At 44.3% G+C, this 15,863-nt stretch overlaps 1 protein-coding gene across 1 annotated transcript; it reads right to left on the bottom strand.

Annotated features, from left to right (window-relative positions):
* Nucleotides 1-12,249: 12,249 nt before the first annotated feature.
* Nucleotides 12,250-15,621, bottom strand: POU4F2 (POU class 4 homeobox 2). The gene is made up of 2 exons (XM_048847868.2): nucleotides 15,075-15,621; nucleotides 12,250-14,738 (listed from the first exon to the last, which is right to left on the bottom strand). Exons 1-2 carry the CDS (start codon nucleotides 15,303-15,305, stop codon nucleotides 13,797-13,799), a joined length of 1,173 nt encoding a protein of 390 aa, XP_048703825.1. The 5' UTR covers nucleotides 15,306-15,621; the 3' UTR covers nucleotides 12,250-13,796.
* Nucleotides 15,622-15,863: the final 242 nt, after the last annotated feature.

The raw sequence follows: 15,863 nt of genomic DNA, 5'->3' as shown, positions 1-15,863 counted from the left end.
TATGTCCTTAAATTGATCTTATTATATCTTCCTCTTTCCCCCCTCCCCCTGCTGAAATGAACTCTTTGGGGCAGGTGGTTAAAAACCAGAATATTCAGCCAAATGTGGAAGATGTGATTATTCCTTTGTCTTGGCCCCGGGAAGGGAGGGTGGGAGAGAGGGGACTTCACAAACTGAATCATATCACAACAAAATGTTGGAGAAAAAGCTGCAGTTTTGTTGTGGTGGATTCCAGATTTCCTCTGTCCTCTCCCGCCCCAACACACACACACACACACACACACACACGCCTGTTTTCATCTGTCAATGGGGGGAAATGTAGAAAACTTAACTAAAACGGTTAGGTTTTTTTTAGTCTATTTTCTATTCAGTCTAGCAATTTTGAAGAGGCTTCATCTGGCTTCTATAATTCAGGGGAGAGCGTATGTACAGATTGAAGATAGCGATTTATTTACGTTCCTTTATAAAGTATAATAGAGAGAGAGACGAAAAGTTTGCAAACCCCTAGTTTCTTGCAGTTCACTACGTCCCTGAAATAAACGATCCAAACGCCGGACTAAGGCCCTGTAATTAATACAAACATATCCGGGGAGCCGGCTGCAAATGCAGATTTGTTATTTATCCCTGCTAGTGAAATGCTAGTTGCACTCACACTTTTCTGCCTGTGCTAATGGTTTTTCTTTATTGTGTTACACTGCCAGAATCTCCTCCAGAAAGAAAAGGACAGCGTAAGTGGATTTTTTAGCTAAATAACAGGTGATTTATTGGTCTTTATGCTCGTCTGATGGAGTGGTTGATAGATAACGTAATAATATGTACATAATTAAGCGGGTTTACTGTACCCCAGTCAAATTAGGTTCAGCTCCGTAGTATGTCCCTCCCCCCAGCTGAGGGCTTCACTTCACTTCATCCCTCCTCATTAACTGGGGGGTGTGAAGGGGGGAAGAGATGATGTAAAAACCAAAACCCAAACTCAATAACTAGACAAAGTGCAAGCTTAGGGGCTACCCTGCTGGAATGAGCAGTATCTGGTTCAGGAAGCCCTGCTCTACAACACAATACCACAGACATCACCCCAGCACACGCGAGACCCAATCTTTGCGTAAGGGGAGAAAGAGTGTGTCGGACAATGGAAGTGTGTACAGTACAGGATATGCGTTATGGCCACATTCTGTATGACGAACAGTGTCTTCGATGCAAGCCCAGTGCACCGAGTGCTACGCATGACTCACTGTCTGCTCCGGGGGTTGTTGATCAGGCTATAAGATGAGTGCTTTAGAGGAAATCCTTTCCGACCAGCCTTTTGTAACTAAAGCTAACCCCTCTCCTTGTTCTTGTAGGTTGCCCATTCAAGGCATGGCGTACTTGCTCTTCCAAACTCATCTAAATTACATCAATAACAGAGCGCACTCTTTAATGAGCTCTCAACTTTAAAGACTTGAAGGATATTAACAAGCCGCTTGACAAATGGTGCTTAGAAGCACATTAAAGACGCGGCTAATGGAGCGCATAATGACGGCTAATTTTCGATCAGATATAAATTAGAGCCCCAACAGTTATTTGCCTTAAGGACTTTATGTAAATGATTCTGTTCTGTATAAACCGAAAGACGAAGCCAGCCCTGCCATGTTGGCAACCCTTGTGGATATGATTAATAGATCTGCAGCAGAACTGGGCGGACAACTCAGCTAAAAGACATACACTGTTTGAGCAGTAAATATTATACCTGCCCTGAGACAATGTGGCTTGCGAGTAAATAGGTAGATTATAGACCTCTACGGATACGCAGCTGGGGCTAAGAGCTTCTCCGGCCACTCCACAGTTTTAGGTGTCTGACCCAAAATGGAGATAAATTTTGTATTTATCCTCTGTGTGTGTGTAATACCCCTCTCTCTCTCTCTCTGCCACACACACACACACAAAGATGAATACTATCCCATAAAACCGGGAAGCAATTGCGAGGGAACTTGTCCCCGTGAGGTTACGTCTCTGGTTCTGCTGCTTAGAGTGGACTGTGTTCTTTCGCTTTTAGGTTGTCCTTTTCGGTTACAAATAATAGTAATCACAACAGTGCCCTCCTCTGAGCTGCCTTCTGCTGGTTAATCGCACGCAGCTCACAGTTCGGGACAATGTCAGGAAGCCCAAGTACTTGCAAAGGAAGCCAGGCGACTAGGGTGTCCCTCCCCAGCCCAGGCTCTTTGTTCCTGACTCGGAGAAGTTGGCGCACGTTTCCGATTGGTTTTCAAGTAGATCTGGTCAACGTGCAATGGCGTCGGTAACATGTGGAGCCCTTGCTCCGCCTCCCCTGAAAGGAACTCGCTTTCCACCCAGTCTCAGCACCCTGGCTAGGCTCTCGGGAACGGTGCTCTGCATGCCCTTTGTGGGTCCCATATGCTGCGGGAAAGGGCTATGGCCCGCGCTCAGCCGGCAGCCAAAGCCCTGGTCTCCGTAGTGCAGCACTAGCGGCCTGCCTTACCTGCACAGGCGCTGCCCTCACCCCGGCCCTGCGTCCTTGGCCCCGGCCACGACACACAGGTGGCAGAGCTACTGGGGAGTGGGACCCGTGGCGTTGCTCTCGGCGCGTCCGGCTAGCGTTACCTCAACAAGCAATGGCGGGAAAGATGCTCGCCCTCATCAGCCATGGCGTGCGCCCTTTGGGTCTTTCCAACTCCCCTGCGGTCGGGACGAGCCGTAGTTCCTCTTTCGACTGCGGGCTCCTCGCCAGCTAAGCGCCTGTGTCTGACAGCTCTGCGCGCGGCGCGGTATGTTGCACGGGGGGCGGGAAGGGCCTTACAGTTCATTGCCACCGCCAGGCGTGGGTGTTCCGCGCCTGCCCTCGCGCGCGCGCGCGGCCTCTCTCCTCCAGCGCGGGCGCTGCGGCCCGTAATGCACCGTGGGGCGTCAGGCAGCTGCTTCGTGCCAGGCTTAGCGAGGGGCTGGCGTGCGTGCAATCGTTCCAAATGCTCGGGCGAGGAGTGAAAGAAACTCTTTTCCCTCGCACGGGACGATGCTGCCCTGGGTCAGCTTCTCCCCACCGTTAATACATGATGTCGTCGCTCCCCATGTGTGAACATAAATTAAACCCTACCAGTCTTCACCATTACAACTCTGGCTCTCTCCCACACACCTACAATAGGGGGAGGGTTCTGTCTGTTGGGAGCCTTACACAAAAGGAACGGTGAAGTGGCAAATGAGTTATGACGGCCTCGCCCTTATATGAAAACTAAAATGCACCACGGCCAATCCCTAAAAAATACGCCCGTGCTCTGTGCTTTTCATTTAAGAAAGTACTGTCTTTTGCAATGGTTTCAACTGATTCCACTGATGGAAATAAATACTGATGTGACTGCAAAAAACAAAACCAAAAACAACCACCAAGTAAGTAAATTCTAGTCCTGTCAACTCTCCCGAGCACTGTATGCATTTGAGGAAGAAGAAAAATCTCCAGGTTACTTATGTTGACTTTCCGGTATACAATACCTTACTTCTATACTATACTTCTATACTTTGATTCTTAAGCCTGTTTCACTAAAGGGTATAAATGGGGCATGCAACACCAAGTGCTTCCTACGCTCTTCAACGTCAGCCAAAAGTGACATTTAACTCCACATCGAATGTCTTCCTGTTTAGATCCAAATTTTCCACATTATAAAGAATAATCACTGACATCGTTTTATCAGCAGACATCTCTTTCATAATAATTGTTTTGACAAAACAGAGCACAAAACTTGGTGGGAACTCTCCAAGCGGAGCTACCTGGGGTTTTAATAAAATCTAAAGTTGTTCTTATTAACTTCAGGAGCTGAATGACTGTGATAATGAGTCGAGAGAGAATGTTGAGTACTTACCCCTGTTCCGGCGGGTATACAGCTTTACAACCGCAAGCTTATTCTCTGTGGATGAATTTAAGGGGGTACATTACCTCAGAACCTTCCTCCACAAGGTATTTCTACCAAATATTACACATGCAGTGCCTGCAGTTACAAGTAGCGTGGGGAAGTCAGTAAAATTATGCAAGAGAGGAAAACCAAGAAATGTATTCTGCATACAAGCGTCTAGCAAAGTACTAATTAAAAAGTGTTTGAACTTAAAATATTTGGGCTAAAAAGAAGCACGTTAGCTCTTATCTAGACTCTTGGTGGTGCATTTTTATATGTGTTAATTTTAGTTTAAACGTTTGAACTTTTAAGTGACAACACACACACGCACACTGTACTTTTGCAACTTAGAAGTAACCAGATTTGGTTCTTTTTGCTGTATTAAGGTGCCTTGGCACGTTTCTTAAAATGCTGTGAAAGCTGGCTGTCGAAACTCCCTGAACCAAATGGAGAGCCAGTGGTTGTCATGCAAGAAGGTTTGTTATTCTAAATGCTGGTCGCTAATGTTTATTTCAACATGTCCTGCGTGCATAGAGTAAATAAGCAATTTCACTTTAAAGAACGTGTACCGAAAAAAAAAACCCCATGAACTCACGACACGTTTGTTTCGCAATCTGTGTTATTTGCATATAAGGCAAAAGGTAATGATGTAATGGCTTTCATTAATTGGATGAAACAGTTATATTTTTAGGAGTTTTCTTTGCAAATTCTAAAGTCTAAGGCCCCTTAATGTGTCCCCGTAGCTCTAAACTAGCCAGGTACATTCACTGTCCAGCTCTTAGGGTCTGATACTGAGGCCACTGAAGTCAGCGTCAAAACTCCCTTTGGGTTCAGTGGTGCTGTATAGGGTCCGTAGTCAGTTACTTACCTCCATTAGCACTTCTCGGGTGATTGAGACAAACTGGATTTAGCTCCTGTTCAAGAAAATAAGAAAAAAATAAATAAGTTCTGCCTCGTTTTCTGATATCAGGAACCACAAATGAGAGGTTCCCTAGCTGCTGCATTTCTCTGCTGTGTTGTGATTTCGATCAAGCTAGATGTTTAGCTTGCTTTATAGAAGTCCTTCTATATCCTTTTGTCAGCGTTGTACAGGATTTAATACGAGCACATAGCACACTCTGCATTCACACTTGTTCAGTTCCCTGGGATTATAAATGCTTGAAGAGCTTGGGTTAGTCATGTGGTGCCAAAATAAGGGGACTAATGTGTGACAAGACAAGCCAGAGTGAAGGCATATGCCAAGGGTTAGTTGATTGTGCTATGGTAGGTCTAACTTTCAACTTGAACCTTCATAAATATATTTCTTAGGATTGTGGCAACTAGAATTCCAAATAATTGAGTTTAGATTTTATAAAGCGCTCCTTTTCAGCTCCAAGACAAGTGCATTACTATCTAATAACTTTTTAAAAAATCTGGTAAATGTATTTTCTTCATTATCTTTAATGGATAGATAGATAGCTGTAGCATCGCATTCCCAGTGTGTGTTTTAAGTCTATTGTTATTTAAATCAAATGCAGAATAACACATGTTCTGCAGTTCCTGTGGAATATATTTCATATTATTGTTTGAGGGTGATGTCCTTTAGCTACCCACAGAAACGGTTTTAAAACTAAAACTAGGCTGGGAGGAAATATGTGCCACTAGTTACAATGTGCGATTTTAATGTATTTCTATTATATGCTATTTTAATGTAACTATAACGTTAAAAGTATTTTCCAAATGCATTCATTCTTCATCAGCTTATTACTTCTATGTTCGGTCCAGTGAAATAAAATAAAAAGAATGATGCAAGGAGAACACATTCAATATAAAATGCAATATTATAATCACTTTACGAAATCGGAGTATATCATATCCAAAGTTGTTTAAACAGATTGCATACCAATACACACGGCCCAGAACGTTTCCCCACGATATCTAGGAGAGTGTGGGTCGGGATTTATTTAAAGAAACATTCCCTCAGCAGTCAACTCCACGAGGAGAGATGATTACGTGAGACTGCAAAATGACACCTTCTCTCCAACAAGTGACAGCTAGAGTAATGGATCTAGCCCCCAGAAAATAACAGAGCTGCGGAGGGTGTTCGGGAGACGTTCATTACTCAAAAGCATTAATATCATACAGGACCAGATCCTGCAGTCTTTCCTCAGACAGAACTCCCATTGAAGTAAGTGGGCGATCTGACCGATGGTACATTTTTATGCCTTAAGGGCTTTTTGCTGCATAATTGAAGTCAGTGGAAAAAGTACCATTGTCTTTAATGGTGCTGGATCAGTCTACTCTACGTGACTCCCTCTCTGCACCTGCCTACACAGTGCCTGCGACTTTTGTGCATAATTTCAAACCAGCCTAAGTGAGGAATTTTATTTCATTCATTTAATGGAATGAAAACTTCTGCTACTGCTCTGCAAAAGCTAGATGCGCGTTGGTGGCGCATGAAAGCAACCAGTCAGGTTAAGAAGCGTACTGCTCCCTTCCCCCTCCCCGTTTCTGAACAGGATGAATTAAATTTGTAGAAAGCAAAGCCGAGAAGGGAAACGATCTGTCCATTTGTATCTATCTGCTGTTCTCATCTTCAACAGCAAAGCGCTTTACCTTTCCTGTGCACGCTCAGGGCAGTTTTCTCTTCTGCAAATATTGTTGGTATTGCATCCACAGACTGGGAAGTCACAGAGTTAGAATTAAACAACGTTGTATGCCTGGATAGTTTCACATGACTGTGATAATTGTATGGGAATCTGCTGGAGAGGAATTTAAAGACGATACCTTTAAGAAAGAGGCACATTTAAATGCCGCCACTCCTCCTCCCCGACAGAATGTTTTGTAAACTTTGCCACTCAAAACGTGCTTAATGTTGCTTGGGAAACGTCGAAGGGAGCAGAGAGCAGATTAACTCGCAGTCTCCCCCCTTCTTCCCCCCAATCTGGAAGCCTCACGTAGCTTGGGATTTTTTAAGAATAATTTATGGGTCCAGTTCTCAAGAGCATTTCCTTGAAGCAAAGGGTGGAACCATATTAGAATTTAAATAGACAGGATTATTAAAATACAATGGACTAAAATAGCCCCTAATTTCGTGATGACTGATTTTCACAGTGTCTCTAGGAAGAAATTGTTTTAAAGAATAAACCGATAGCAATGTAGTTAGCCAGCATAGACGCTTTTGGTGCGGCTCTGTCTTATTTATGCACCAGTTCTGTGGGCTGCGATTTTTCAGCAGTGGGTAGTTTGTTGTTTGTTAGGGGAATTTGCTGTGATGAATGTCCCTGCGTATAGCAAAGGGTTGAGAGACTCCTGTTATTTCCCCCACGTCTCAGATACTTTATTCGTATCCAATCTACAGCCGTTTGTTCTGGCTCTTTCTGCCATGAATACGCGTCTGATCAAGAACACAAACAGAACTGACAATCTGTACTCACCTAAAGCTCGGGGGGTATTTGAAAATGAAGTTATACCGCAAGCAGAGCGTTTACCTTTGCTTTCACATCCCAGACTCATCGATTTGTTCCCGAGAAACGCTGCGCAGTCTTATAACAGCTACAACCAATTAATATTGCATTAACCCTATTTAAAAAAAATCCAAAAACACAAGAATACTGCGCCCTATCAAAGCCATCTATTATTAAAGCAAATGTAATTGGAGACCTGAGCTAGATGCTTGTGTTATGGGGCAATGGAGGCAAACACAACCGTGACAGTATTCCAGAAAGACAGGGGAGCCGACGGTGCCTAATATTTAATTTCAGGTCTGTGGTTTTCTAATTCGAGATTAAAAGCAGTCACGTCTTTGAAGCCAGACACTTGGTGTAAATGTACAGTTAAAATATTCGATTCCAGAGTCCCCAGACAGAGCTCTGCTAGTCCCAGGCTTCATTAAATTTTAATTATCATCCCAGACTGAAGCAAGGAAAGAGGAAAAAGACTGTCCACCTAATTGCAATTGATAAAGAAGCTTGGATTGTTTTCCATACAGGAAGAACATTTTCTTTTATATGTGTAAACCTCATATAGGGAAGTATAAGCTTCTCTGCATATGCATTTGCTGTCTAGAAAGATCCCACTTGAATACAAAATGGAAAGGGATGGTAAATGGGACAAAAATGACATTCTCGCTAGGAGAGATCTGGCGAAAGATCAACAGAAGAGACAACGCGCCTCTAATTAAGATTCCACAGTTAAGAGATGAAAGCTCATTGTCTTAAAAACAAAGCACACTGATTCCTTGAACCTTCCCCAGTCCGGGCAGCCCTTTTGTTTTGCAATAGGAAAAGAGAGAGGCTTTTCCTTGTACCTTTATTACGTTTGTTGGAGCTCAGATTTCTTGCTCCCTGTCTCATTCCTCGTAATTTGTGATTAATCTGCATGCGTGGGTCAGACAATTATTCGGAATTGGTCTAATTGCAGAATATTTTTTATTTGGGGCACCAGAAAGCTTTCTATCTCCAGGCAGTAAAAGGTAAAAAATAAAACCCGCAGCGTTTGCTTTCTAAGCAGCTTCCTATTATCACATCTCCACTTAATTTTATTTCCATTCGCTACAAGTTAAATAGAAAGACTGGCTCACAAGGGAGCTGCCATGTGCCTACAGACTAGGGATGTCAAGCAGAGAGACTCACTGGGCAAAGTTAATTTCAATTCCCGAGGAGGATTTCATATTCCAGCTCTCTCTGACCCACAGTAATTAGCTGAGCTAACTAATGATTACTTACTTATTCCTTGTAATTATCTGGATTTAATAATTCGCTGTGTAATTTATTAATTCGCCCATAATAGCCTTTAAGTGAATGGCTCATTTAAGAGGGCAAAGCGGAAGTTCAGAGACTACTCATTGTGGTGCACACGCCTATTGACAAATGCTGCCCTTCTGGTGATTTTAATTACCCGATTCACTCTTTCTGTGGAATAGGTAAGTGGCAGCGTGGATCTTTTTTGTTTATTTGTTTACATATTTGGTAGCTGTTCTCTCTTTCCCTTTCTTTTTCCTTTTTTTTAAGCCACATGAGAAGGTCACAGAGTATTCTTTGGTTCCCCTCCCCTCCTAGAGACACAAACGTTATTAACAAAGCGACTTCAAAGTCATCAATACTTCCATCACACTGGGAAACATGAACTTCATTGGAGAAGCTTCAAAATGTTGCTTTATTTCACGCCAATTAAGTGGGGAAGAGGAAGATTTTAGCTTAGGCAAATAAGAGGATTATTTTGTGTTGTTTAGCAAAGAAATGTACATATCCCTGAATAGAAGTTTAAAGGGAAGAAATCACGTTTTTTAGTTTTATTTCAAGTTGAAATTGTGATACTAAAACGATAGTCGCTTTGCTTACACGGTGTAAACGCCGTTTGCAAGCTTATTTCTATTCATTGCAATATTGGGTTTGTTTAGCTCATGAAAATGCATTTTTCCTTCTTAGGGAATTCAGAATAACTACTTCACACCTTCAACTCGCCACAATTTCAAACCAGTCTCTTACTGCATTTTAATTTATTTAAAAACAAACAACAAAAACAACAAAACCGTGGTTACCAAGCCAGAGAGTTGCACTTTCAAGAGATTTATTTTTTTGTAAATGGAACTAGCTAACAAAGAGATATTTAGATGAAAGTCTCTAGCCCTGATTATTGATAAGGCGATTCACCACTGTAGTTTGCACGTTAGTTCACAATCCTTTGCCTCCCGCTTCCCCCCCCCCCCCCCCATTTAGTTCTTGATCACTGGGACGTGGAACCGAAAACCATGAAACGTTATGACTGAAAAGACTTACAACAGTAGCGACTAGCCTGTGACTCTTTAATCTAAAGAAAAATGAGGAAGTGAAGAAAGTAGGGTCTGAAACCTACGAATCCTCTTTTTCGCCGTCTCTGCGGTAAACATAGATATAAAATATCAGTCTGTATAACTTCAGTTCCTTCAGTTGTGAGGCTTGGCAAACATTTCAAAGAAACTGAGTCATGCGATACCGATTGATTTGATTGATACACCAGTGACATACGGTAATATCCGTCTATCAGTTATCACTCTCGGCGTGTTCAAGGTATTTTTAAAATAAAATATCGATGTAATCCCTGAAGATAAAAAATAATATGTAACAATCATTTGTAGATTACATACTTTTTTCCTGTTCGGTGTTGGATTTTTCCGTCTCTTATGAATGCCAAAGGATCTGTTCTTAGTCAAATTACTTTTTGTTTGTTTTATTTTTCTAGTTAACAAATAAGCATTGCGTCAAGTGGAAACAATGGCCTATTAAACAGAAAATGAATCCAGATCTTTAAAATATGTTGGTGTCACTTTCAAAGTTATTTTTAAAGTATCTGTTTATTTAATCTATCTAGTCATCATGACTTTAAATCATAAAATCCTCAAAGAACCCAAAGCAAAAAGATTTACTAGCGGTCTAGGAAAGAAACGGCAAATTCTAAGGGGGAAAATGTTGCTATTGTAACTTACTGGAGTCAGTTTAACAATATGTGCTATTAACCCTTGACTATATCAATTCCCAGTGCAGCTCTCTATCCTAATCGATACTCTGCCATATCTGTAAAGCAGGCTTTCTTGTTATATTTAGCTGCCTCCTCTGACTTCAGGTTTTGTACTTTTTAAAAAATGTTATTTGTAAGAAGGTTTAATATGGTGATTCCCATCCTCCGCCTCCCCATTAACGCTACATGGAAGGATTTGTCTAGGGTGAAGTAATATTTCGTTTAATTTGCTGAGTCCTAAAGCAATAAACTGCTTCCCCTCCCCCAGTCCATCTCTCTCTCTGCAGCAGGGTTTCTCGGATGCCTGGGCTGGAGGAGGCAGGCACTGGCAAGGTTGGAGGGCCGGACAGAGCCGAAGAGTTCTGTCCTTGGTGCTGAAAGCAAAGCCGGCATGAGGCAGAAGCAGCCGCCATAACATAAAGGTGAGTGGAGAAGAGAAAGGGTTTGTATTTCAGCGCTCTCCGCTTTACACTAATATGCGTCGCCCAGATCTTTTATGTACAAACTGCTCCTTCTCAAACACCCCGCCCCATAGAGCGAGTAATGGCCTGGCACTTGCGAGGAGACTTTCTTTTACCATCGCTGTTGGTTTGGTGCGTCTTTTTCTCAGTTTTAGCAAAATAACAGCCCATAATTCCCATTCCCTACATTTGAAATGCGAAACGCCATGGTTACAGCCCCATCGTCGCCGTTTATTCAAATTACTCTACATCAAAGAGCGCAACTCCTTGGGCAATAATGTTGTCAATCCCTACCTCTGTCTGACACACGAAGAATAGGCATGACACAGATCTTTCCAAGTGCTAAATCCGTTCTCTGTAGTACAAGGCAGGCTAGTTCTGGAGGGTATTTATATAGCACCTTCGGAATTATCTTTTCATCCCATCACATTTTAATTTGTCCTTCTAAACAAGAAACGCTCTTGGTCCAGGGTAATCTGTGGCTGCCTCTCAAATGGGGAAGGGGCTGAACTACACCTATATCTGATCTTTCCCCCCTGCTAGTCCCTCGTGCATTTTAAAATTCGTATGCATGTCCCCATGGCAGATGTTATAGGCATGAAACTGATTACACACGGTTGCGTTTAAACGCATTTCACCATGCCAGTCCATACTATTAATTTTAAAGTATTTCTATTACTTCGCTGACTGTTCCTGTTGCCTTTGTGACTGGTAATATCGATCTGTACTAGCCAATAAGCAAGTAGCATAATGGCGCCACATTTTAATCTCTTGCTCGGACTTCTTTGGTCCAGAATAAATGCCACAGGAAACGCCGGTAGGTAAGTAGGCAGCCCTTCCTCCTCGTGTGTGTGTGTGTGTGTGTTGTGCTGGGCACTGCGGCTCTGGCGCTGAGCTCCTGGGACCCAGCCTGCCCTCGTCATCACTCCCAGAGCCCAGCTAAGAAGACAGGTTAATTGAATAGCCATCTCCAGGCCACCCCAGCTTCCTTTCCACCATCCTTGCTTAGTAAATTCTACTGTGCAGTTAGCGAACTATTTATCTGGCTATATGGCAGGCCACACAGAAGCTCTGCAACGCTGCCTGGAAAGGAACAGTCAGCACATCCTTGGAGACCAACAGTGTCTATAAAGGTATGTGTTTTACTGTCTGACAAGGTAGGCAAACACAGGGACACTATCGGCTCACGGGTTACCCCCTCCCGCCTCCAAAAAATCGGGTAATGAGTTCACTTTCCATTTGATAAATACCAGATCAGACATATAAAGATGATCCAGCCACCATCCAGCCTGAAAGGAAGAGCTGGCAGGAGCTGTAAACCATTTAAAAAATCAAAATAGTCCTCCCACTTCAACTTTAAAATATATGAGATGTGGAAGCAATTTAAATTCAGTAGTAGACTTTTAATGAAAAAAAAAAACCAGCAAACATACTTTCCCAATAAAACGTTAAAATCTTTTTTTAATGAAAGACAATTCAACAACATTTTAAATAACTTAATACATTACTGTAATAAATAAACCTATTAACAAAAACAACAAAATTGTATCATATACAGAACTTAAGACTTCAAATAGTCTCAAATAGAACAGCAATACAGCGAAATCTGTAAGAATATATCTATATGTGTGCCAATTCGAATGAAATATTTACAATACATATAGGTACCACAGTTCAAGTACCTTTCATTTTTCCTCAAAATAATTGTACCAATAATGTGAATTTACAAGAGTGCACTGTCTCTCTCTCTCTCTCTCTCGCTCTCTCTACATTAAATTTGGCTTTTGTACAAACAAACCTCCAAAAAAGATTCTCCTCAATGTAAAAGTATTGCAATTAAAGTAAATAAAAAGCGATCAGGTCTGAACACAGTTGTGATATAGCTTAGAAATCTAGAAGGACAAATATTGTGATGAAAACAAACCCTGAAACAACAAAACGCCACACTGTCACCTATTCAGCCACTTCTTTTCTCGCTTTAGAAGTGTGTGGGGGGGGGAAGGGGACAACATGGGAATCCCCATTAAATATGTAACCCAGTAAACAAATACCTCGGACAGTGAATCAATCTACACAAATAATGTAGGACATCTATTATAGAGTGCCAACGCCTTACAAATAAGAATACTGGCCAGAGAAATATTTTAGTTTCAGGTGACAATTTACAGATGGCCAAAAGGGATATTTTTATAAGAAGGAAAAAGCTACAGATAATCAATTCTATCAACACAAAGTATTTGATTTTCACTATCCATACCTTTTTTTTTTTTACTTTTATCAAGACTTAGATTAAAGAGGTGTAATTAATTAGAATGAGCACAGAATGAAGTTGCTGGACAGATAAAATTAATAATTTACAAGGGGTTGTTTTGCAGTAATCTAATAATAGCTTTTAAAGATCAGTGAACATAGCAGGATCAATTCTTTTCCTAAGCATAATAACTTCAGCGAAGGAAAGGATAATAATCACAGTAAAAATATATATATATATATATATTTATAATACGCAGTGTAAATGCAGAAAAAACTGCCATTTTTTTAAAATCAAAATACTTTTGAGATGTCTCTCTCGCGGTATAGCCTCAACTCTAGATTAAAGTTTCAGTTTCCAGTCAATCTATTTTCTGAAAAATAGTTGCAAAGTGTACTTTTAAATTTTGAACACGGGCGATGTCTTTAATAATAAAAACAAATCTTACTTGATACGTCTTCGGTCCTTTAAAAAAGAATTTCTTATCTGCCTTCAAAAAGCCAGTCTCTGTTTGATACTGTCATTCTGAACAAGCAGCCGTTCTGTCCAATGGGAACTTTCCTAAACTTGACAATTTACTTCTTGGTTGGCAGACTGACAGTTTCTCTTTCTCTGTCGGTCTTTCTGTCTGTCTCTCTGTGTTTGTCCCTCTATCTCACTATAGAGAAATATTAAAGTGTGTCTTGTTGCCGATTTTTTATTTTTTTTTAGAAAAAGCTCCCATAGACTTTAAATCCCAGCGGAATATTTCATTCGTTTCTGTTTCTGTCTCTGATTACAGAACCAGACCCGGACCACGTTCTTCTTGAGGTCCAGTTTCTCTGCGATGGCTGCTATTTTTTCCGAGGAAGGACGTGGCTGGATGGCAAAATAGGCTTCCAAGGACCTCTTCTCAGGTGCAGCAATAGAGGTACGCTTCCTCTTCTTCTCTGTTCCATTGAAGAGCTCTGGTTTGGTGAGCTTCTCCCGGTGAGATTTCTCTGCTTCTTCTAGCCAGGCTTGCAAGATGGGTTTGAGGGCGATCATGTTATTGTGGGACAAGGTAAGGGACTCAAACCTGCAGATGGTGCTTTGGCTCAGTGAGCCTACCCCTGGGATCTTCAAGTTGGCCAGGGCAGAGCCCACATCTGCCTGGGTCACTCCGAGCTTGATCCTCCTCTGCTTGAACCTCTCCGCAAAAGCTTCTAAATCCCGGGGATCTGCGTCCACGTCGCTCATGCATCCCATGTGAGAAGGCAGCCCGTGGGCATGGGCCATGCTTAGAGCCGCCTGGTGCATAGGGTTCATACTGGCCATGTGAGGAGCATGGGCTGGCGTGGAGACCACCGAGCCGTCTGGTCCGGTCATGGCCCCCAGCGCCAGCCCCGGGGTGATGTGATCTAAAAGCTCCCCTTCCAAAGCCTGGTGAGGCTGGTGGTGGTGGTGGTGATGGTGGTGGTGGTGGTGGTGAGTGCCGGACAGGGCTGACGGGTGGGAAATGGGAACCGACGAGGAGGAGGCAGCAGAGGTGCAAGGGATGGTGTTCATGGTGTGGTAAGTAGCGTCCGGCTTGAAGGGGCTGTGATGAGGCGGGTGATGATGGTGGCTCTTGGTCTGGGAAACTATATCCACCGCCGCCAGGGCTTCGGCGCGGGCCAGCAAACTCTCATCCAGACCGCCGAATATATTGCTCTGCAAAATTGCAAATAGAAGGCACACATTACTGTCAACAGGGGATCGCCCTCCCTCCGCATCCGCACGCCTCTGGGCCATTAACACAACCCCAGCATGGCAAAAGAGAGAGCCTGAACGAGGAGAGGGGGAGAGAGACACACACAACACGAGGCACATGCAACATCCTAGGTCATAAAAATTAATAGGAAAGGCAAGCGCCGCTGCATGCATAAGGCGGAAGAGAGCCGGGGGGTGCTGGGTGTTTTGCTGGGCAGGCATGAAAGAAACACTGTTCAGATCAAGGGGGCTGTGGGCATGTGCCTCAAAGCGGGCGCTGCTGCAGGACGTGCCTACCGGAGGGGTTGGGAGGCAGGCTCGCCTCATCGCCTCCGAGCTGGTGCTGGTGCTGGTGCTGCTCCTGCCTGCCCCGCTGCTGGTGCTGCTGGGGGAGCTGGCCGAGGGGGCGGCGGCGGCGGAGGTGCAGGGGGAGGCGGTGTGCAGCGCCGAGTACTTGGGCTCGTGCAGGCTGCCGCTGCCGTGGGGCATGCTGAAGGGCTGCTTGCTGTTCAGAGACATCATCATCATCCTCGCCGGCGGTGGGGGGCCCGCCCAGCCCACAGCGGAGACGAGGGAGGAGGTGGGAAGTTGAGGCTGCCGCCGCAGCCGCCTTGAGAAGGAAGGTGGCGCGGGGACGCGAGGGGCTTTTCTCGCTCTCCTCCTTCAGCCCCTGGTGCAGCCTCCGCCGCCTCCTCTCCGGCGGCAGCCGGTCGGCAAACTGCCCCTCCAGCCGCCTGGCCGCTCCGCTCTGCCTCTGCCTAACTCACCGCTCCGCTTCCCGCCTGGGCGCCGGGTGCCTCTCTGCCTCTCGCCCCCCGCCCAGCCCTCCGAGCGCCTCTCCACGGCTCCCTGCTCCGCTCCCCAGGAGTCCCCCTCGCCTGCCCTCCCACCCACCCGGCGGCAAACTCCCTGCTGCAGCCCGCTGGCTCAGCCCCTTCTCCGGGCCGCCGAGCCACGAACCAGCCCCAAGCGGAGCGTGTCCCGCTCTCCTCCCTAGTCTGCGCCTGGCCCTCGCCCGGCTCCGAGCCTCCTTCCCCGCGCCGCTGGAGGAGGCGGGAGTCCGGCGCCCTATTGTTCTGGTGCTGC

This window comes from Caretta caretta, chromosome 4 (assembly GCF_965140235.1).
Source record: "Caretta caretta isolate rCarCar2 chromosome 4, rCarCar1.hap1, whole genome shotgun sequence".
Taxonomy (NCBI): domain Eukaryota; kingdom Metazoa; phylum Chordata; order Testudines; family Cheloniidae; genus Caretta; species Caretta caretta.
Note: the sequence above shows the minus strand (reverse complement) of the source record. Positions and strands in the feature narration are given on the sequence as shown.

Excerpts from the sequence above, each read along its gene's own strand:
- POU4F2 (XM_048847868.2), bottom strand. The coding sequence starts at position 15,305 with ATGATGATGATGTCTCTGAACAGCAAGCAGCCCTTCAGCATGCCCCAC. Across the intron at positions 14,739-15,074 it reads CCTGCCTCCCAACCCCTCCG|AGCAATATATTCGGCGGTCT; the intron begins GTAGGCACGTCC and ends GCAATTTTGCAG.